The sequence below is a fragment of the Procambarus clarkii genome, chromosome 61 (assembly GCF_040958095.1).
Source record: "Procambarus clarkii isolate CNS0578487 chromosome 61, FALCON_Pclarkii_2.0, whole genome shotgun sequence".
Classification (NCBI taxonomy): Eukaryota; Metazoa; Arthropoda; class Malacostraca; order Decapoda; family Cambaridae; genus Procambarus; species Procambarus clarkii.
The window spans coordinates 12,241,632-12,265,199 of NC_091210.1; the positions used below are offsets into that span (position 1 = coordinate 12,241,632).

The window sequence follows — 23,568 nt, forward strand, 5'->3', positions numbered from 1 at the left end:
CCACATTCCTGTGCGAGGCCCATAGAACATAGGAGTAGCATACAGGTCAAGCTCTAAGAGTAACCAAGATGTGGATTGTGAAGCCACTTACAAACAAGGTCGTGCCACTGCCCCTCCTCAACCTCAAATATCACTTGTTTCAACCTCAGTGATGTGCAATCATCAAACAATTAGGGGCATTCTCTCATGCATATATTTGAATATATATATTTGTGAGGAAATGATGGTTTAAAAACTATCATCTCTGATGATTTATTTTGTCATTCATGTGGTGCTAAACAGATGTCAATGAACTATACTAACTATGGCTTGTAAAGATGAAGATAGCCATAACTGAGGAGCTTACACGAGTTAAGATAACCCCTAAGACCACTCACGTACTTGTCCTCATGTAAGGCGGTGGGGAACGAAGGCCTAGATAACAATTATGCCCCACCAGCCATTTCAAATGTTGTATTACTGTAAGATGATGGGGAACAAGACCCTATTTAACGATTGTGCCCTACCAGCTATCACACATGTATTAGTAAATGTATATTGCAAGTGTATCAATTTAACAGCAAGCAATCAATAGGGGAAAATACACACACACACACACACACACACACACACACACACACACACACACACACACACACACACACACACACACACACACACACACACACACACACACACAGATGATAGTGACCAAAGCTATGCTTCAGTTACCTCCCTGAAGCTCATTAATTCTCATAACCATGTAAAAAAATCCTGTTTAAAAAGCAGCAATTAAACATCATATATATAACAAAGTTCATATAAATACAGTCCTTAAAATAGAATCTTCTCTTACAACACTTCCAAGTTGGCCAATCCAAATGTCCTTGCATTAGTACCCTGAGGTGTTTAAGCTTTCAAAATAAACCATCCACCAAGCCCGGGAAACTGTTATTCTCCTCACCAGCATGCATTATGCAGACAACTATAACATAGTGGAATATTAATATACATCTATGTTAAATTACATAAACCACCATATAGTAGTTGTTTTTGTAATGTGTGTGTGTTAGGGTGAGTAAACACCCCCATAGTACTAATGAAGTTCAGAGACCCAAGAGTACAGATACGGTAATTAATTTCATACGGAGGCCATCATGTTTACAATGTTCACACAGCCAGCTAAGAGAAGTTATGTTTATTGTGATCAAGGAATCAATGTTTATTGTGACCAAGGAATCAACATCAAACACCCAGTATAATATTTTAAATTTAAATCTCATTTGTTCAAATTCAACATGATAAAGACAAACTAATTTATTTTATACTGTATTGTATTAATTTCCCATCAAATTAAGGAAATACCAGCAAAATATTTAACAATTAGAACACACACATGATCAAATAATTCTGCTTTGTTAACATCTATGATAAATTTCCCAATCAGCGGTTGTATCAAGAGTCTTGCCAGCTGTAATTCGCTGACGAGTGGCTGACAAGTTGGGAACCGTAAGAAACAAGGTTTTCCACAGCAGTGAGAAGCCCTTATTGTGTGCTTGTATAGAAGCAACTCTTATCAAGAGGCTATGTTAGAGTAAGTAGCCCTTATTAGGAGGCCAAACAATTGACTAATAAGGAACTAGTATAGAGCATGTGACCATAATGAGAATTGTAAGAAAATCTTTTCCTGCACTGGGTTGGTTTCACCCTTGAATTTGTGACTTGTTCTGGCCTTGGGTGATGACTGCTCAAACCTACACCTAAGTGGGATGGATAGGAAACCCAAAACAAATCTTTGTTTTGTAAGATTTTGCTTTATCACACACTTCGTCAACAATGACTTTTTATGTGATAAGCTCACCAACTCCTGAAGCACAAGCATCAATGAGGTTTTAACCACAGGGTCTCATAGCGCAGTTAACTTCATTCTTGACTCATTCTCAGGAATCCTGGTTTCGATTCCCCGGCAGGACGAAAATGGCCTGGCACATTTCCTTTAACTCAATGCTTCTGTTCACCTAGCGGTAAATAGGTATCCAGAGTCAGGCAACTGTTGTGGGGTTGCATTCTGGGGGAGGGTCAGTAGTTTGACCTTGGAGAAGTAACCAAGCCGGGAAGGCTATGTAGCACCATCAAATGTGCGGAATAATCAGAGAACGCTAAATATCACTGACCTTGGAGAAGACTGCGATACCAGCCGAAAGTACATATATATACACACAGGCTTCCTGTCCCCAGCAAAATGAAGTATTAATTATTCCTTATATAATCTCCCACATATGTGGAAAACAGAAAACTTTAGGAAATACAAGCAATCTTGCCTGGTATTTGCCATGAGAGTAAACTCACATGTTTGTGAGACACCCCATCAGCCCAACTAGGGAAAACACTTGAGTTTTATGAGTTGAGGTCCTGATCAATGCCACAGCATTATAATTATCACAAGAACAATTCCACCTAAATGTTTGAGACTTGTGAGAATTACTTTATCAATGCAAAGAATAAGTCACAATAACATAGGTGAAACAAATTACTCGTCACACAAATCAAATGAGTGACAACGTTTGGGTCCATCCTGGATCTGAGGCACGCCTTAATAATGACCCTTATCACAACTTGATAAGAGTCCAAGAGACTGAAATGTTATCACTTTCATTTAATGTGTGGGATGAGACATTTACATTATCAAATATTAAAACTATTTCACTTTTTTCATATAAGGATGCTTTCTGGCAAAACTTTCTTTGTGAAGGTCTTCGTATGAAATTAATTTTAAATCAATACTACATTTTTATTAAGATTTCAGATTTTTATTAAGATTTCAGACAACTTAAGATGATATAAGTAAGTGAGGATTAACATTCACACACGTTCCCACTCACAATCTCCTACATCCTGAAAAATTACAAAAAATAATACATACAAATATCATTTAACTGAACTGAGAATTTAATATCTTGCTTCTCCAGTTCAAGATCAAAATTCCAGTCACGACAAACTTCAATAATTCTGGGTACAAATTATAAATGGTCAACTGCTGACACTAACTCCTTGTACTATTTGTTAAGTCGTTCCAACTGCTGATGGCTGAACACAAGACTACCAGAATTTACACTTCTTTGAACACAATTTGAATTAGCAACATACCTTTGGCTAAATTGATTATAATCTGTGTGCCAACACTTTTGCAGCATAGAAGCCTAACAGGAATAATACTTTTAGTCATTAATCCGGACCGTTAAAAATTACATTGAGCACTCTTGTCCTCAGCCAACAAGATATCCCTTAATGTTAGTTCAAGCACAACACCATGCACACACAGTCCAATATATAATATAGAGTTTACATTGCAAAAGAAAATTATTAATGGTATATGAATACCAAGATTTTCCATTTAGTTTCCAACACTCGGTTAAATCCGTTAGGTTGGGTATGGCATAAGGTTTATACAGAAAATTAAAGTATAAATTATACTGTTAATGAAAAATAATGGAGAAAAAATAATCAGACCATGTTATGCCATTACAACTGAAAAAATAAGTCGTTAAGAAAATTGAATCCCCTCTTTCTGAGTGGCTCCTCCGTTGTTACCCGAGCCAATAGCCAGTGTCCACACACGACACAAGGAACAAAAAAAATTGCAAATATTCTTGCCAATTAATTGAAAGGGGAGAGAGTGGAGAGTATTTTCAACCCATCACCAAGAGAGGCCTCTCCTTATGACATCATAGAGCAGAATAGATCTCTCAACACCATTAAAAGATACTTGGCAACACCAACACCACCAATTATCACTTGAACTACTCAACTACACTTCTGAGAAAATTGGCCACCACCAACCACCAGTTCATTACACACACAAATCACAATAGCATGATATATCACATGAACAAATCCACAAGGATTTGTGGATTTGTTTGGATTTTGCCAAATCCTCTTTTGATCGTGTCGTGGTGCAATCGACTAAGGCACGTCTGGGATCATCTCGGACGTAGGTTCGAACCCTCATCACGGCCTTTGTAGATTTGTTCACCAGTTCACTGAATGGCCTGCAGGTAGAATCCAAGTAGCAGTGGTAGTAACCATAAGGAAAAAGCCAAAAAATTCCAAGCTGACACTCGTCTCCCACCCAGAAACCCCAGGATCCACAGCAGAGGTCCCACGGGACTGAAGAACACACAGCCAACCCTCAGTGGAAAAGACATACAGAAGTCCACGACTTACAAACTTTGGATATACAAACATCCAATTTTATAACGGCTAAAAAGCCCCTCTGTTTAGTTTCTTGTCCTGCTATACAAACAAATTTTGAATTTTCTGTATTATAAACAATGCTTATAATGCATTATCATTGTTGTGTATCTAGGAAAAGTGCCCCAATGGCTAATAAGAGGAGGAAGTGCACTGCTGGTAATTAATTGGTAAAAAGTGTAAATACCAGCAGTCCACTTACTTCTCTTATCAGTCACTGTTAAGGCCCTTTTCCTAGATAAACAGCAATAGTGAATTATAAACACTGTTCATAGTGTACAAAATGGGTGTACCAGTACTGATGCAGTCACCACCTTTTACTGGCTCATCCTTTGCTAATTTCAGTACAATTCTTTGCTCCTCAAAAAGAGTCAAAACAGACAAGCAGGGCAATTCCATAATTCAAAGTAAATAATAAAGAAGCATTTCATATATTACTTGTCCAAAAATTATGATTTTATATACACAAAGTAATCACATTAACGTGATGTATCCGAGAAAATCGGTAGGAATCTCGAACTGGATTCGACCCTATGCTCTGGGTACTCCCATGCAAATGCCTGAGACAACGATACCACGACATTTAAAAAAATTGCAACCTGGGATTTAACTGAATCCTCTAGGGTTCCTGAGGCTTCCACTAAAGTCTAATCAGGATTTCACACAATCCCCCCCATGCACTCTAGCTTTGTAGTCTAGGAATTCGACCTCTGATGCTTCTTTTCAAATGCACAATGCTCTTTTTCTTATGATTTTAAATGTTGATTTTTGGTGGTTTGGGAATGCATATCCAAAAACACCAAAAAAAAAAAAAAAAAAAAAAAGAAGAGACACATTTAGAGCATTGCATCTATTGAAAATCTTTTTCAGACTTTATGCACACCTTACTGAAAAGCATCCTGTTCATAATACTGGGACTGCCTGTACTTCTAAACACACTTAGGGAAAGGAAAGTGCCAAGCACTGACACACCCAACAAGGAAACTAACCTGAAAGAGGGGAAGGGGGTTGGAGAGAGGGGAATGATCTGGGAAAGCACCAAGCCATTACAACTATATATAGCACTTGGAAGGGGTCAGGCTAAGGATTTTGGAATAGGATGGGAAGCAAGGAATGGTGCCCAACTACTTGGACGGTCAGGGATTGAACACCGACCTGCATGAAGCGAGACCGTCGTTTCAATGCCCACCCGAAGTGGTTGGGCAGGCAGGGTTGGAGACCATCCCCCAGAAAACCCAGTATACATCCCAAGGGGTGAACATTAAGGCATAGTACCACAGGATACTATAGGTACAAAGTGTCCCTTCTCAAAGCATGGTGGAGGCATTTGGGGAAAATGCACCTAGGTTGTCAGAGGAACATACCAGACACCTCAGTTAAGACCGATATGATCCAATGGCAAAAATATACAAGGACATTACCTGGTTGCAAAAGGGGACAGAGAGCATGTCACACCCAGGAACTGGATAATATACCAGGAAACACACCAATGACCAGGGCAACACAAGCAAGGACCTAAGGGTCTCTCTCACAAGGTCACAATGGGCCACACCTAGCATAATGGTATGAGTAATGGGTGGCCAGTACAGTATATTGCTCTCCTATTGGTTCATTGCAATTGGTGTTAATGAGTGCCAAAATATATTCAACATGTTCCTGTTTCTACCTATGATGAAAACAATATCTAAATACAAATGCAATGGGAAACAGCACAAGGAAGAACTAAAATATTAACAAATTCAACCCAGACTAGTATACCTCTAAATGACCTCATCCTTTATGCATGGAAAACAGATCAGCCAGCTCTGAGACACAGTTGTCAATCAAGTTGAAAATTGTGGGTACTTTGCATGAATTTACTAGCCCTAGGGCACTTCACACTGGGAAGAGGCATGGGTAGACCATACAAATTAAAATTTGCACTATCTCCATGGAGGCACACACTGTATGTGCCTCCATGGAAGAGCTCTCTAGAAAACCCAAGGTGGGTTTAGTGTAGTTTTAATTATGTCATATAAAAGCCAGCAGTAATATCTGAATATGAAACAGTACCAAAATGCAGAGACAAAGGAAGTGGACCAGCTCAAGAGAAACAAGGCCATGCAGAAGCTGTACCAATGGCAACAAAGAAGATTACTCTGGAGCCTTTGAATTTTGCTCAATCGGCGACAGGTAAAGTAACTCTCAAACTATGTTGGAGGGGGAAGTACGGTAAGAGGCACACAGACAATTGGTAACCACATCATCAAGTGAACACTGAAGCAAGGGACATCCAATGAAGAGTGTCCCAGGGAAAACCCAGACAACTTAACTGAATTAGCCTCTGTAGAACTGTGGCATCAGCTGGGTGGGATTGAAATTGAAATAAGTTTATTGAGGTAAAATACACACAAAGGGATGAGGTAGCTCAAGCTATTCTCACCCCATTCAGGAAAGGGATGAAAACGCTGGGTGGGATGACAAGAAGAAAGATTTCCCAACTTCCACAACCCTATAATGATGACCTGACAGCTACCTGGTGGCAGTCAGATGGCAGCTAGTTTTCACAGAAGCTTAGAACAATTCCTTGTTTTGCCAAATATTGTATAGAGGAGGTGTTAAGAGATTAGCTCTGCTCTTTGGTGTCATAGTGAGGAGTCTCTCTCGACAGAGAATTGAAAGGCCTACCCTTTCTCCCCTTCCTAATTATGTGGAAAGATATCTGCAGAGTCCATGTTACGGTGGGTTGAAGGTTGACGAGAGGTTGGCATCTTGCCATAGTCATGGTTGAACCCTGGCTGGTGACTCAGGGAGCAGCAGAGTGGGCCTTGCTTAGAAAGAAGAAATATATTGATGATCAGTAATTGTTACAAAACCTTTAACAAAATAATTGAAAGAATTTACCTTTCTTTATAAAATTATGACAAAATTCATATATATGTACAGTTTGTGTGTGTGTTCATGTACATAAATATATATATATACTAGTATAAGGTATTGCATGTACGTGTGTGCATGGGAGTAATTACCTATGTGTAATAAAAGGATTAAATCGATGCTCATGGAGTCCCGTCTTCCCTATACAGTAATATGTCTTGTGTTGATGAGAAACATCCAGTAGTCGAGAATGCTTTATCCTTTCATTTAAATTATTCCATCCATGAAAAAAAAAGCATGGAGCTTCAAACAGCTGCATCCAACAGCCAGGTTGACCAGACCACCAACAAGGAGACCTGATCAGAGACCGGGCCTCGGGACATTGATTCTCGTAATCAACAACAGGTAGGTAGGTAGGTATAAACAAAATTTCAGCACCTTTGATTTTAGCTTAAAATTTTCTCCTTTTGTTCTTGCAGGTTTCACAAATTCAGCCTTATCAACATTATAACTTTTTGTTACTATTTTAAATGTAGTGAACATATCACCTTTTTATTGTCCAATAAGTTTTGGAATTTCTAACACTTCCAATCTCTCTTCTTTACTCTTACTTTTTTACATCTAGAAGCCACTCAGAAGCATAGCTTTAATGTGTGCGTCTGTTTCCGAGTGTCCAGGTGTCTGCGTGTTTGGGTGCCTGCATGTCCAGGAGTCCAGATGTGACCTGATGAAGACCTCAGATGATGGCTCACTAAAACAGCAGGTGACTTGACTTATCAAAAGTGGACATGTTAAAAAAAAAATTAGATAAGTTCCCGCAGAAAGTGCTGGATCAGTCAAGTTATAATGGATATGTGGGCCTATGAGCTGATTCCAGCAACAGCCTTCTACATCAGATTACCACAAGACAGGTCTGGCCAGCTTGAAGAGTAAAAACTCTCCCAGAGCCCACTCCAGGTATATGATGTATTGTACCCTAAAGCAGCATTTCTCAACCTCGGCTTCGTGCAACCCAAGGTTACCTTACCTTGAGGCTACCTTGAGGTGCTTCCGGGGCTTAGTGTCCCCGCGGCCCGGTCGTCGACCAGGCCTCCTGGTTGCTGGACTGATCAACCAGGCTGTTAGATTATTAGGTAATTAGGGGTTCTGTAAGAGACAGTAATAAATAGGCTATTTATAATATGTAAATGTAATTTCCGTGTTAATTTTTTTCATTTAACCAGCATCAAGAGCAAAGACAGAAATCGTGTCCTTTCAGTTGTCAATGAAATCCGTGCATGTTTATCTAATGTACGGCTCGGAATTGTTTCAAGGGTATGCCTTAGTGGTTGATATCATTCCCCCATTGAGAATGGCTGCTCTAAATGAATATTACAAGATATGTTCTATAGTTTGTGTTCAGAAAACCCAAATAGTCCAGATTTGTTAGGGTACATTACAGAAGATAGGTCCTTTTCCATTACTTTATTTAATCCAGCCAAAACCTTGAATAAAACACACAAATGACAATATAGAACCCTTCTCCAGATATGGCAATCATCTTTAGTTTTGATTTTTCCATATTCGGTGACAGAAAGCATATATCAGGCTTATTATGGTCTCCCTAGGCCAGGGATGGGCAGCCTTTCTCAAATGTGTGTGCCAAAATTACCAAGTGTCAGATGCAAAATTTTCTCGTATTTCAACATAAATTTTGGGGAACACATTATTATTGTGTCTTAAGTATTTAGAGAACTTGTTAAAATAATAAAAAACCACACGAGTGAAAGATCAAAGAAAATTCTAACTGATTATTTGTAAGTCGTGTAAGACTGAATGAATGTAAAATTTGGTGACGGAATTTTGACTTAAAGATCGTTCTTCCCTGTTGATAGGGTGGATAATTTTTATTAGCCTTAAAGTGTAATTCTTGCTGCCATATACAGCCACATGATTTAAAGGCCAAACTTTTAACATCACCAGAACAGTAAACAATAATTCAATTTTTGTTGTTTTATTTTTGTTTTTTATATCAAATCAATTGGCCATAAATAATTTCTGGTTTTCCTAGTATATTACAGTGCCCAATCTCAATCATTTTACTTGGCTAAAGCACAATAAAAGAAAAAATGAAAGATATTCTTTTATTAATTCTAAATCCCTTATGAATAATACATAAAACTTTATTATCTCATAATTTCACCATAATCACTCTGTACACAACTATCAAGTTGCATGAAAATCAGTTCATGGGTAAACAAACCAAGAATGAGTACAATAATAAGGCTTCGTACAATGAGGCTTCGTACAATGATGGTAAAGGAGTCAGGCGACATCTGGCCACCTGGTGAATGGTGCAACAACTCAACGGGACAGAACTTGCACGTCGGTATATCGAAGAGATAGACGGCTTGGAAATAGCACGTTTTATTTTCTTAACCACTCTACTTAATAAAACTATCTTAATTAAATAAAGTTAAAAAATACAATTCAAAGATATTGGATATTTATTAAATTATTTGTTAAGTTGAGCATAGGGTCTTGCGTGCCAGATAAAAGTTGTCGCCATGTCGAGTGTTGCGCATCCCAGCCCTAGGTCAACTCTTGACCTTTCCTAGAATGCAACCCATGACAGTTGCCAAGCTTCCAGGTGCCTATTTACTGGTAGGTGAACAAAGGCATCATGTGAAAGGAAATTGTGCTTAAACGTCTCCATCTTGCTGTGAAATACAAACCCATCTCCTTTCAGATGTGATCCGACTCAAGTGTCCACTGCACTACAGGACCCATTGTGTATGTATATTCTGTATGTATTGTATGTATACTGTATATATGGTACTTCAAGTATGGACTGTATGCGTGTACTGTATGTATGCATGTATATATACATACTAAAATTAAGTTATCAGATGTGTGTGTACTGCACCTGATGCCATCCACTTTACTATAGACACTCTTCTTGGTACAAATATGATTAAATATTAGACCATTTCTGCATGGTAGACACATGACTAACTAGTTTGCATTAAGCCCTGTCTATTATGAGAGGAGTGTGTGTAACTTACATGCAATGGCCCTGAGTCTGGGCAGGTTAGGGGAGCCTGGGGGACTCTCGGGACTCGTAGGGTTAAGAACAACACCAGCGGTGGGCTGCACTGTGATGTTGTGCCGGAAATCTACAGGAGAGTAGAGGAAAACACTGAGGCGTCACCCACATGCACTCTCAACACCCTTCTCTTGTCACTCTTTTATCAACTTCTCTCTAAATTGATATTATATATTAGAAAATAACTACAATCAATACAGCCATTTGGTCAAAACAGAAAAATGCTAAAGGGGGGAAACAAAGACCTTCCAGTACAGTATTTGAGCATACAAGAATATGAAAAGGTGAGTGAACTTAAAACTGACTGGTGAACTAATAAAATCTTTAGACATGAGCCTTGAGACAAAATCAATCTTAAAATAAAAAATACATCTTTTAAACTCTCTTGACCATCAATTTCCCTACATAATTACAATTTGCTTTAATACAAATATGCAATGATTTTAAATGATGAGCTTTAAACAAAAAAAAAATTGGGAATTCTACAAGATCACATAAGCTCATGTCTACTTCCAAGTCACTGCTTATATGAAGAGCTTCACAGATAAAAATGCCAACAACATGTAGCAGGAAAAGCAGAGTTTAAGTACACAAATAATAATGCTTATTTATAACCATGCTATAAGCTCTCTGTATCTGTAGAAATTTGTTGAGACAATACACTGCACTCCTGCTTAAACGAAACATTATATTCTGTGTTCTCAGAAGCTTTGACCTACTACGGAAAATACATGTTGACTTTCCTTCCACTGAACATTCTCTTAAAATGTTCGAATCGGTGGGTATTTTTGTCGGATGGAAATTGCCAAGATATGTATACATAAAAAATAAACTGCTAAGTTTAATAAAGCATGTCTGTGTAGTTCCTCACTGTCCCCTTGGAGCTTTAATTATAACACTATTACCATACAGACTCCCAATCACATCAGGCCACTAAGAAAGTACTCCTGAAAACCAGTAACAAAATCTGGCTCTCTGGCAAAGGGAGCATGGGAATCCAAGATTGACCCAAAACTGAGAAGTAAACCACTGTTATAAAGTAAATCTAATTAAGATACAAGACAAACAATAGTTGCAAACAAGTGAATACCCACTGCCAAAACTCACCCAAGAGCAACCAGATGCCAGCCTGGTGAATACCAGACATAGGCATCCACCCTAATGCGTGTGATGGCCAAAACAGACTAGAAAGTAAATACATCACACACCCAGAGATGACGACCCCACCTGAACGCAAAAGGGATAATGATACGAAAAGCAGGAAAAATCCACTGTCTGAAAGCACCAAAAAAAAAATCCTGTCAAGCTGTAACCAGTAAAATATGGATCCAAATTGAAAAAGGAAAGCATCCAAACTCAACCAATGGAGTAATAGCACAAAGAAACCTCACAGAGGGAACAGGACCTATCCATTAACTAACAGGTGGATGTGCATAGAGTTGGAGGAATATTCTTGGTTATGAAACTCAAAGCCCATCAAGTAGAAAGCTAACTACATGAACTCTTCCATCAACAGGCCTCTCTTTAGTTCCAAATTCTACATAGAAGAGAGAGGCAACAAAGTGAGCCAACTCACAGATGAGGAACCCAAACCTCTTCAAGATGATGTCAGTGCAAGGTACACTACATCATAGGTCTGAGCTCAATAATATACAAAGAACATGCAATACTAATAGCCTAAAATACAATTGTGAAGCATGATCAATCAACAATAAACAGCGCACGAACAAAAATCTCCCAAGGAAACAGACACCAGTTCGTTGAGCACAAGTGACCGGTCGCAGCAGAGGCGGCACAGGCGGGCCAGTGCCAGACTTGTGGGGAAAGATGGTTGTGGAGCCAGAGACCGGGTGACCTGGGATTCAATCTGATGGCAGTTGGGCGAGTTTCAGCAAGTTTTTTATTTGTTTAAAACTATTATGCACCTTGTCTGTTAATTTGTTTTGTTTTTTTTGTAGGAGCTGTGATTTTTTTTTTTAACCGACTTTATAGGTGGTCTCCTTGGTTTAGAGTGTATCTTTGAATGCCACGCTCCCTGGCCAATGTAAGACCTAGATTCTACAAGTGGCTCTCAGAAGAAATTTGTAAGTCTGATAGACCTGATAAGATTGGGAGGCTCTGTGGTACCATGCCTTGAACTCAAGAGGATTTACTGAGGGACCAGCATTGAAATACATATCCAAACCCAGTGCATTCAAAATATCTATTTTATCTGCATATCAATAAAATATCATTAAAAATAACAATATAACAATTGCACTAAATTTATTAGAATTGTATGGGTTTATTCAGCGGCTCTTCTTTTTTTCCAAGAAATACTTATAGGAGTATAAGTTAAATACTTATAGGGTTTTTTTCTTCAAGAAATACTAATAGGACCTTTCCCTCTGTACCTGCTCTGTGATCTCGTTTCTTATCGCTAGACATTCCTCTCAATTCTGAAGAACTTTTGCAATGTCTGATTTAATTGGACTATCACTGAGTAGTTAAGTTGTTTAGCAGTAGCATTAGTCAGGCTAAAGTAGGCAAGAAAACAAAGAAGCTAACTCTTCAACAAAAAAGAGGGAACTGATCAAGACTTTAGCTAGGTCGTACTGTAACCAGCTTTACAAAAGTGCGGTTTGGTACCAGTATTGTTTAGATACATGAAAACAAAAAAACCATCTTTTAAAAGTTTGCTGTTATCAGTGAATGGCTTTCTTCCGTAGTACAGCGACACCTCATATGCCAACTCGAGGGAGACAAGGCAACTGGACCTACACTGTAAAGTCGAGTATAAAATACTTTAATACATACCAGTAGTGCACTACATTTTGTTTATTTATATAGGTATTAACAAAGTTGAAATGTTATGTGCATGTTAAAACTATCGAGAAACATGTATAGCTTTCATTAAAAGAAAAGGCTATACAGTTACTGTTGTCCATAGCTGGTAAAACCGAGCAGGAGCAGGAAGCTACAAGCATCAGATGCAGTAGACGGGGGCCCCAGATAAATTACCTCATTCAACTGGGAGTGCAGTGTACAGTACTTCTGACAAAATTAACAAAACTATGTAACTAATATGAACTGTGCAGTCTTAATATTATATTTGGTGCTCTGCAAAAATGTCAATAGTTAACTGGCACCCTAGACACACCCCTCTTGGCTAACGAACTTTTTTAAGAAATTCTTAATGTAAATCAAAGTTTACCAAAGTAAACTTCTGTTCATCCTGGGAACTACATGATGAACAACATTATTTGCCTAATTCCTATTCCATTCTTTATCAAAAGATAAATAGTTGTATTTTTCTGTCCCATTTATTCAGGGATAAACAAAGCTTGTCCATCAATAGATAAATAAACATCAAGAGCTAACAAGTACTTCCTTTGACAACCAAGAGTATATAAGCGTACGACATTACTAACTAGGAAAACGTCAGCGCATGTCTGCTAAATTGATTAAGTATCAGACGAGATTGATTGGTTATATTACAATAAATATACCAATTAACAATTATGACAAATACAACAGGAAATACACAGAGCACTACTAATATTTCTGCCTAAACCCAGATTTATTAAAAGGAGTCGACCACAGTGAATGTTAATATATATTCCAAGGGATGGTCTAAAGTCCTCAAAACACTTACAAGAGTTACCCCTTGTTAATCACCATTGTATGTAATCCATTGTTAAGAGAAAGACATCCCAAAGTGATCCTGTAGAGAACCAATGTCTTCACAGTCAAAGACAGTCACCAAGCTAGAGAACTATGCTAACAACGTTTCTAGCATGCACATACAGGGCAGTAGCTGTACCTTCACTAATGCATCTCACTTCAAAATTTAAAAAAAAGAGAAAGAAGGGGTCTTGGGCCAAACAAGCCTCCGCCTCCTCCCATTCCAAACAGCAAATGGGCAGTAAGCAGTAATAAATGTATATGCTTATCATACCAATAATTAACACTAATTATATTTTTTGTACTTTATGAAAGCATAGCAACAATTTGTCTTTTAAGTTTGGATACTTTCAACTTTATGGACACAACTGGTTTTATAAAGCTTATTATTGGCAAGGTACAGCCCTGAAATATAGTAAAAAGTGGTAGTATTCAGATAACTATTTTAAGTAAAGATATGGTTAATTGGGATTTTAGTGTATTGTATTAGCAAATATACACCATGCCCGCATTCACTATTAACACATTGTGTTCAGCTTCAGAAACTACTCCTATGTTAGGCAAGCACAAATATTTATCTAGAAAAATGTACATCACACACAACTCTACAGAAACTTCCACCAGAGTAATCATCTAATGTTGGAAAGACTTCACACTATAAAACATCAAAGGGAAAACAAGTATTTAATCATACCCATTTTATCACCAACACAGCTGATGAGGTGTTGATGGCACAGAATGCTGTTCTTTATAATGCACACACACACACACACCAGACACTCGCCGCACATGAGCCCCAATTCCGACAGTCACACAGACATTTATCCAGTTAGCAATGTGCTTCTAACTTCAACTATATTTTACACAAACCTGCTAGCATAAGGGACAATCAAGGTATTTCTATAATATACACATGTTAAACATGAACTTGCTACATAATGAAACTTTCTCCAACTTACCAGATGGAGCAGAGATCTGATGGGTTCTTGAGAGAAGCTTTTTCCTGAACTTTCCTTTACGTTTCTTTGGTGTGGGTTTCGCCGACTGCTGTTGGATGGCTATGGAGATCTCACGCTGCAAAAGGTCCATTTCGCGGTTGTGCAACTCTTGCTCTCGTTTCTTAAGTTGCTCTGCTATCTGTTTCTGCTTTACTAATGCTCGCCGAACCTCCTCTTCTCGACATCGTAGATCCTGCAACAAACGAGGAGTAGAACAGGTTATGAATAGCAGCAGCTAAAGGGCACCATGCAGTAGTGATTGTTCCAACCCTTAGGTACGAATATGTGTAACAGTGCAAAAAACTTAGGTAATAACAGATGGACATACTGAGGAGCATGTTAGGTGTGAGAAGGATACTCAGAATAAATAATGATAATATTGAGAAATGATTGACTTGTAAGAGGAGGAGTCTGGATTACCAAACAATGGCTACTTAAAACAAATGGATAATGAAAGAGCAGCAAAGAGGAAATACGAGACACATTAAGGATAAGCAAAGAAAAGGTTACGGAGGGAGGGTGAGCAGATAAGGCAAGTTTGTGTTTTTTGCATATAAGTACTAAATGCATGTGTGTTTACTTATCTGTATATAGAGAAGTATTTTTTATTAGGTTTTATTGCCAAATTGTGCTTTATATGATACTGGCAAAGCTTATGATGCCCTGTCTTCCTTTGAGTCATTTATCATATAACACAGTTTTATATGCTTGTTGAATATACTGTAGTACTACCTTGCTATTATGTGCAGCATTATCACCAGTAGCTTTTAAACCCCGAGGGCCATCATTTTTTACCTTTAACACTCCCCTTGTTGGGTTCAGGATCACTATCACCTTCGAGTATGTTTAGTGTGCAATGTTTGGATTGTAACCCTGTCCGAGTATACATCTTGATACCTGAAGGTTAAAGATTTTGAAAGTGATATCCAACCCTTCAAAATACACCAATGCACACACTGGCACCATCTTGCTAGTAAAAATTTCATAGCAGTATCCGAGGTGTTTCACAAGACTAAATGTTAAGTACTTTATGAGAATTTACACAAACAAATGTTAATCACTCATTCCCTGCTACCAAACCACTTCCATCCAAGGCTATGCACTTCCACTTTTCAGGTGCATATTTTCACACAAAGAAAATACTAATATAAAATCCTTGCTTTCCACCCCATGCTGTATTGGTAATTTCCATTTATTCACTCATCATTATTACCAATTTCCCCACTTCTGGGAATGGCAGATACATCAGCTCTCAGAGAAAAGGCTAATAATATGACGAAAGAATAATTATCAACTTTAAATAAATAAGAAAACATAAGAGGCAATTCCATCTCTAGTAGACAGCAGTACTGGAAAGATGGGTTCTCACCCCACTCCACCCCCCCCATACAATGGCAGGGATGCGACTCGCTGCACCATGTACAGTACCTACAATGCTGGGAGGCATCATCACCCACTTGTATACTCACAGTGAATAAAGACATTTATTCCACACATTATCACATTTACCCCAACACCAAGTACAGCACCTGTATTAATTAACCAATATTACCTTACAGTCTACACAATACTTTGATGATCAAACCACAACCCAGAAAATGGAGAAGCAATGACGTTTCGGTCCATCCTTGACCATTATCAAGTAGTGTCATCACACAACTTGATAATGGTCCAGGACGGACCGAAACATCGTTGCTTCTCCATCTTCCGAGTTGTGGTTTGATCATCGTTTCTTTGGCAATGTTATTGTGACTAATCGTCTGCATACACAATACTTTATTGACTATTATTACTCACATTCTCCTTCATTCTGATCTCATTGACTTTCTCCTCAATTTCCACCTTCCAGTGTCCCTGCATCGTGTGGAAGCTTTCGTGGGGCGTCTGAGTGAAGTTAGATCGGCTAATTTCATCCAATTTGTTCAGGATCACCTCAAATATTGGCCGAGCATGTGGATCTAACTCCCAACAACCTGACAATCAATATTTAAAAATATTACACTTCATATACATATATAAACATTTCCAGTAATTCCACCAATTTATTTAGGGAACGATGAATAAAAAAAAAAATTGTTCTGTGGTCCCAGTTACCTGCCCAACTCTAAATTTATTTTGAAATTCATAAATACATTTTAGTAAAAATCACATTGACAAGCAGCAGCTATTTGCAATGTGCAGTAATAAACAACGGCAATTAAAACATTTCCGTGTTTTTCCGAGTTACCATCCAACCTAGTAATGTTTACAGGTGAATAGTACTAGTAACACAACCTGTCAATGAACTATTGAAAATGGATAACTTTCTCTTCCTCTAGTTGCAACTATTATGACTATCAAACAAAATGTTTCAATTAGTACCATATTAGCAGCGTTTTGGTGCAGTATACAAAGTGATGTTACTTCCCGAGTACACATACACACATTTTTCCACTGCCAACAATCACTGCAGACCAGTGGGCCAAGTTGTGAACCCAGTATGTGAATATTACCTGATGTGAGAGGGGAATATGGCAGCATTTTCCAAAATAGTGGCAATACATATGTAATATGTGCCAGCATGAGCATTTTATTTTGCACAAAAAATATCCTATTATTGGAAAGACAGACAAATTTTTCACATAATACAAATTATACAAACTTGCATAAACTGCAAAGTCAAGATTCAAATTAATGCTGGTAATTAAGATACAGTATACAATATGATGGTCTGTTATTAATGACACTATCAATCAAGTGTATACATTTTTCATGCTGTTATTGTTGTTTTAGATTTAGCTACTCAGAACGAAGTGTCCATGCAGCACGGGCTATGGAGAGCCCATAATTTTCACTCTATGAAAATTCTAAGATTAAGTCAAAGTCAAAACAAGTCTTTGGAACCAGTTTGCAGGTTGCCAATGTAAAATATTCACCTGTGAATAGAAAATGGAATAAAGTACTGCAAGACTAAATGTTCACTTCAATCCTATGAATTTAAATATTTACTGTACAGTACAAAAAGCTAAATAAAATAACCTCTCTCCCTCAGATAGAAAAAAGCCAACACAAATCAAAGATCTCATTTGAAAAGCGTGATGCATTTCAAAGCAATTTTATTATACTAAAAATATAAATAATTTCTAGTAATGTGTGTATAGTATCCCATAGTATACACACATTTATAGTGCTGTAAATCCTAAGACTTTAATGACACTGTGCATCATTAAGATGATCTGGCCCTATCGACTCGGCAAAACTCACCTCTACATAAAAACCAGGACCCGGATTCATAAAGCAGTAACGCAAGCCCTTGCAAACCTGTACATCTTTTCTCAATCTTTGGCGGCTTTGTTTACAATTATTAAATAGTTAATGAACTCCGAAGCACCAGGAGGCTGTTTATAACAATAACAGTTGATTGGCAAGTTTTCATTCTTGTAAACTGTTTAATAAATGTAACCAAAGCCGTCAAAGATTGAGGAAAGGCGTGCACGTTCGTAAGTACTTGCATAACTGCTTCGTGAATCTGGCGCCTGCCATACAACCTTTTGAAAATACTATACAATGACAACGTACTCAAACAGACCCCAGAAGAATGGATATCAACATGCAACGAACACAACCTGACCAGGTTACACTCACTCATGACCCCTTCCTTTGGATTAGGTGTCAGTATGAAGTTATTGCCATATTGTTAATATGATTTATGCCAAATACACACAAAAACATTATGCGATTTCTATACCAAAATAAATATTTACAAATATACTTTATTTGATGTGGACTATTAAAAACACATTCATTTGCTTTAAAAATAATAAAACTACAAATTCCATTTTGAACAGAATATCTAATGCAAAAGAAAACATCTTGCCTCAAAAATATATATTTGAGCATGACTTCCACATATAGCATTCAAGGATTTTGCAACAAAATGTGTTTTTTTAGTGCGATTCTATGAACATTTTTACACCAATTAAACAAATATTTAATATGACATGATATCCATTCTGAACAGAACTCATCACCCAAAATGAAAACATTACATACAATCTTCAATGAAACACTTGTGGATTTACCACATCTCAAAATTGTTTGTTTTTTAAAGATTTTTCTATTAACATTTCTTACCTTGATTCAGTCAATGTTTATGGAGATATGCTGTGTAAAAAGTAAACCAAATGCTGACTATGTGACACACATTTATGCTCTAAATGTTTATCTTGCACAAATCAGGTAGCATTAAATCTCCTTGCATAATAAAGGAGTAGACTGTACAATACTTCAAGCTACAGTTGGCAACACAAATATATAATATGGTGTTAGCACAATAGTTCCATAATCAGCTTATCCTCAGGACCCCAGACAACACACATTTTTTTAACACCAAGTTTTGATCAAATGAGAATGGGGAATTAAGACTTAAAAGCCAGTTAATTGACCACTGGGCATTATACAGCTCTCCCACTAACAGACTGTAACTCTAAACACTGCATTTGCACAAAACTAATCTGAAATTCTCAGAAATATTTATGGGATTTGTGAATGGCTTAAACCCAGGAGAGCTTGGCGCCTGAATTTTTAGGCACTGCACCCGACGTATCTTGACATGTACACGCAATCACAGCCCTGACCCCTGGTTTAAACCATTAACATGTGTTGTCTGGGGTTTCGGTGCTTCGGGTTAGAGATGTTAGTGTGCATCTTAGCATAGCACCATCTGCCCATGCTGCTAGAGCATGAACAGCAGCATCACAGTGATGCTCTTCAGCTGAGGATCTGCAAAGAATGCACAACTCAGGTTACTGACATGCTAAAGATTAGTGTGTTATGTGCAACTAAAATTGCAACAACAACGGAATTTTGATTGTCTCGAGACTTTAGTAGCAACTATTAACATCTGCAATAATGCATGTACCACCTAAAGTTTCACTTAATTAATCTTTACAACAAATTACTTATCTACCGCATTTCAGTGTAACCGGAACCACAGATATGTTGTATCTAACCTTAATGATTTATACAGTATCTTGTATATAGATAAACTTGAGCACAGTTGTAACAGATGATCTGACAGCACATGAAAGGATATTAAAGAATAACAGACTGTGAGTACCACACACACACAGTACATGATTCACACATATGCAATGCTTGAATTATTGAGGAAGGGAGAGAAAATAGAACCTCCTAACCCAAGGGGTGCGGATCCTACACCCTTAAGGCTCCATGCCGCTTTTTATGATACTCAGCGTGGCATTTCAAAGCAATTGAAATTAATGAAACTTGATCTGTAAGTTTGATTTTTACACATTTGAATGCATACAGTGGATAACACAATGCGCAGCCTTATGAAATCATTGATAAGTACAATATGATTTTCATACGATGAAAGATTCCCCATTCCTGCCCTAACCTATAGCTCACATCCCTATAGTTATATTTCAATTAGGAAGGTGGTGGGAGTTCAAGGAGTGACCATCACATCAATATTTCAGGAGAGCTAATTACATGGGAGCTGAAAGTGTCCAGGAATTGTGTGTGTGTGTAGGTTCTAGCATCCATAGAAACATCTGCTGTTATATTGTGGATGTGGCAGTGTCATGCCAACTTGAACACAAGCCAAAACAGGAGATTATTTTTAAGGCACAAACTGTGCAGCAGTGAGCCGAGACATGTGTGCAGTGCACTGTGACCAGAACTAAACAGTTTGAACAAAATATCCACACAACTCAACCCTGTCACACTGGCTTTTACAATATTTACCCCCCCCCTTATTGTTTACTTTCATTTTCTTAGTTGGAATTTATTGCCTCGTGTTCTCGATGCTGAAGATTTCAAAAATATATCCTGATCCATTTTGTCAATTTCTGTTTCAATCTTTTATGGAGTGACCATGTCACTTTTTTTTCTTGTCCGCTAGCTTTGGCATATCTAATACCTCCAGTCTCTCCTCATGGCTCCTGTACTGCAGGACCAGGAGCCATAAATAGCATGCACTGCCACCTTTCAATACAAGTACTGCATATTAAAGTTTAGGTATCATGTTTATCATGATTTTTTTTAACCTTTCTCCATCCATAAATTTCAATATTTCTGAAATTGGCCAGAGTGGCATAGCCTCCTCTTACTACTGTCACGTGTGTGGTCCTCAAGTGGCAGTTCACTATACAATAACATGCATACAATATGGGCACCATGCAGTTAAGCAAACCATAAAGCAGAAGAAATCAGCCTGGTGGACCAAACTCTCACAAGTCGAGCCTGGCCTCGGGCCGGGCTTGGGGAGTAGACGAACTCCCAGAACCCCATCAACCAGGTATATGTGGGCCTGCGGGCCGCTCCAAGCAACAGCCTGGTGGACCAAACTCTCACAAGTCGAGCCTGGCCTCGGGCCGGGCTTGGGCAGTAGAACAACTCCCAGAACCCCATCAACCAGGTATCAACCAGGTAAATCTCCTGCACTCAAGACTGACAAAACATCTTAAAAAGGAAAAAAAAAAAAACAATTCACCTAGCTAAGGGATCAGCAGCCGCTACAGCTTAGTACAGTCCTGTAGTCTCAAATAACCACTAGATACAGTGAGGTAGCCTTTCCTCTCCAACCAAGTGTATATGCTGAAGCTGTCATCTGATGGCACCTGGGATAGTCAGTCAGTGGCAATTCATTTAATTTATGTAAATCCAGAATGAATTTTGGCACTGTGACAAGAGGCACCTTTTGAGTTTCAAAGATTTGCTTGAAGAGTTTAAGACCGATTCCAAGTGTTCTGTGTGTTAAAGGGTTGAAGTTCTGTTTTTTCTCATTGTGGATTGAGATGTGCAATCCACTGAACTCCCCCTCAACTCTGCTTATTGCCATGACAAAACATATAACAAGGGTACTTGTCTCAATGGAGCTGGAGTTCCACAAAGCCTGGTGGAAATATGTCTGTCCTAAAAAGTTCAGAGCATAAGGCTAAAGAGAACTACATGGGGAGATTGCTCAGAAATGCAACACACCTGTACGCATATTTTGGAATATGTAACTCGCACAATTTCAGTACCAGTATACACTACAAATTGTAAAATATATATACTTTGTATATGTGACTTTCTGCTGCCACGAGAGTCATTTTGTAACTAAATGAATTCCCGGCCATGTGTTATTTCCTGTGCTCGTGTGGCATGACCTATACATATTCAAGAATTTTCATCCACTTTGCTTTTGATAATTCATACTTGTGAGTAGAAAAGATATCAAAAGGCAGTAGTAGTCAAACAATAGCATGTTGAAGCAACAGGAGCATTATAGAAGAAAAGGCTAAATTGATTGTGAATGGAGGAAAGTGAGAGGGTTGGCCAAGGTGTTTGGCAACGACAACTGCAGTACTATTTCATTAACTTACATTTTACATAAAAGTGCACTTTAAATATATTATTTGATATCTCTGCCTGTGTGTTTGTACGTTGAGTCTGTACCACTCTGTGGCATGACAGCTATGTGGATAGCGCTTCAGATTTGGAGTTCTGAGGTTTCCGGGTTCGATTCCCGGTGGAGGCGGAAACAAATGAGCAGTTTCTTTCACCCTGATGTTCCTGTTCACCTAGCAGTAAACAAGTACCTGGGAGTTAGACAGCTGCTACGGGCTGCTTCCTGGGGGTGTGTAACAAAAAGGAGCCCTGGTTGAGGACTGGGCCGCGGGGACGCTAAGCCCCGAAATCTCAAGATGACCACAAGATCTCAAAATAACCTCTGAGTCTATACCTCTGCCTAACTCTCTACCCCTCCACTTGGGTTGGTAACCTACTGCCTGGGTCTGTACCCCTTTGCCTAGGTCTGTACCTCAGTCTCTAAACTACACCAATTAAACACCCATTCACACTTCAGTCATCACATAGACCTTATACAATCATAAGAGCCACCTTTACCATTAATAAGTGTAATTACCTAAGTATAGTTACAGGATGAGAGCTATGCTCATGGTGATCCTATCTTCCCAGTACTGTACTCTGTCATATGATGCTTTGAAATTGCTGCCAGTTTTGGTATCCACCACCTTCTCGCTTAACTTGTTCCAACCGTGTATCAGTCTGTTTGCAAAAGAGAACTAATATTTTTTGACACCTTTCTTTCCTTCGCTTGAATCTATAACCTTTTGTTGCAAAGATCATGCTTTTGTAGTATTTATAACCCTTGACACTACCAACATTAACACGAGGTGAAATATTCACTGTTTTACCAACAATACCAGTGCAGTACGTGTTACAGTCTTGTAACACACTGTCATCCACACATTGTCATCATATTACATTAATTGATCCACACACATTACCCTAATGCTACAATCGGTGATCCACACGTTCCCATCATGTTTCATTCAGTGCTATGCACGTTCATCATGTTTTATTCAGTAATAAACACATTTCCATCGTGTTACATTCAATGCTACGCACGTTCCCATCGTGTTACATTCAGTGCTACACACGTTCCCACCGTGCTACATTCAGAGCCACACACGTTCCCATCGAGTTACATTCAGAGCCACACACGCTTCCATCGTGTTACATTCAGAGCCACACACGTTCCCATCGTGTCACATTCAGAGCCACACACGCTTCCATCGTGTCACATTCAGAGCCACACACGTTCCCATCGTGTTACATTCAGAGCCACACACGCTTCCATCGTGTTACATTCAGAGCCACACACGTTCCCATCGTGTTACATTCAGAGCCACACATACTTCCATCATGTTACATTCAGCGTCACAC

At 38.4% G+C, this 23,568-nt stretch overlaps 1 protein-coding gene across 8 annotated transcripts in view; it reads right to left on the bottom strand.

Moving 5' to 3' along the window:
• The window catches only part of LOC123774381 (mitogen-activated protein kinase kinase kinase 11), a 118,719-nt gene that overhangs the window by 29,338 nt on the left and 65,813 nt on the right, over positions 1-23,568 (bottom strand). For 5 of the 8 annotated variants that reach the window (XM_069307797.1, XM_045768599.2, XM_045768596.2 and 2 more), the window contains exons 6-8: positions 16,630-16,805; positions 14,794-15,025; positions 10,131-10,241 (exon numbers count right to left, since the gene is read on the bottom strand). In XM_069307797.1, coding sequence (XP_069163898.1) covers positions 10,131-10,241; positions 14,794-15,025; positions 16,630-16,805 — 519 coding nt within the window. The remainder of the gene's footprint in view (positions 1-10,130; positions 10,242-14,793; positions 15,026-16,629; positions 16,806-23,568) is intronic. The other 3 variants (XM_069307798.1, XM_045768600.2, XM_045768598.2) reach the window with 1 other exon arrangement.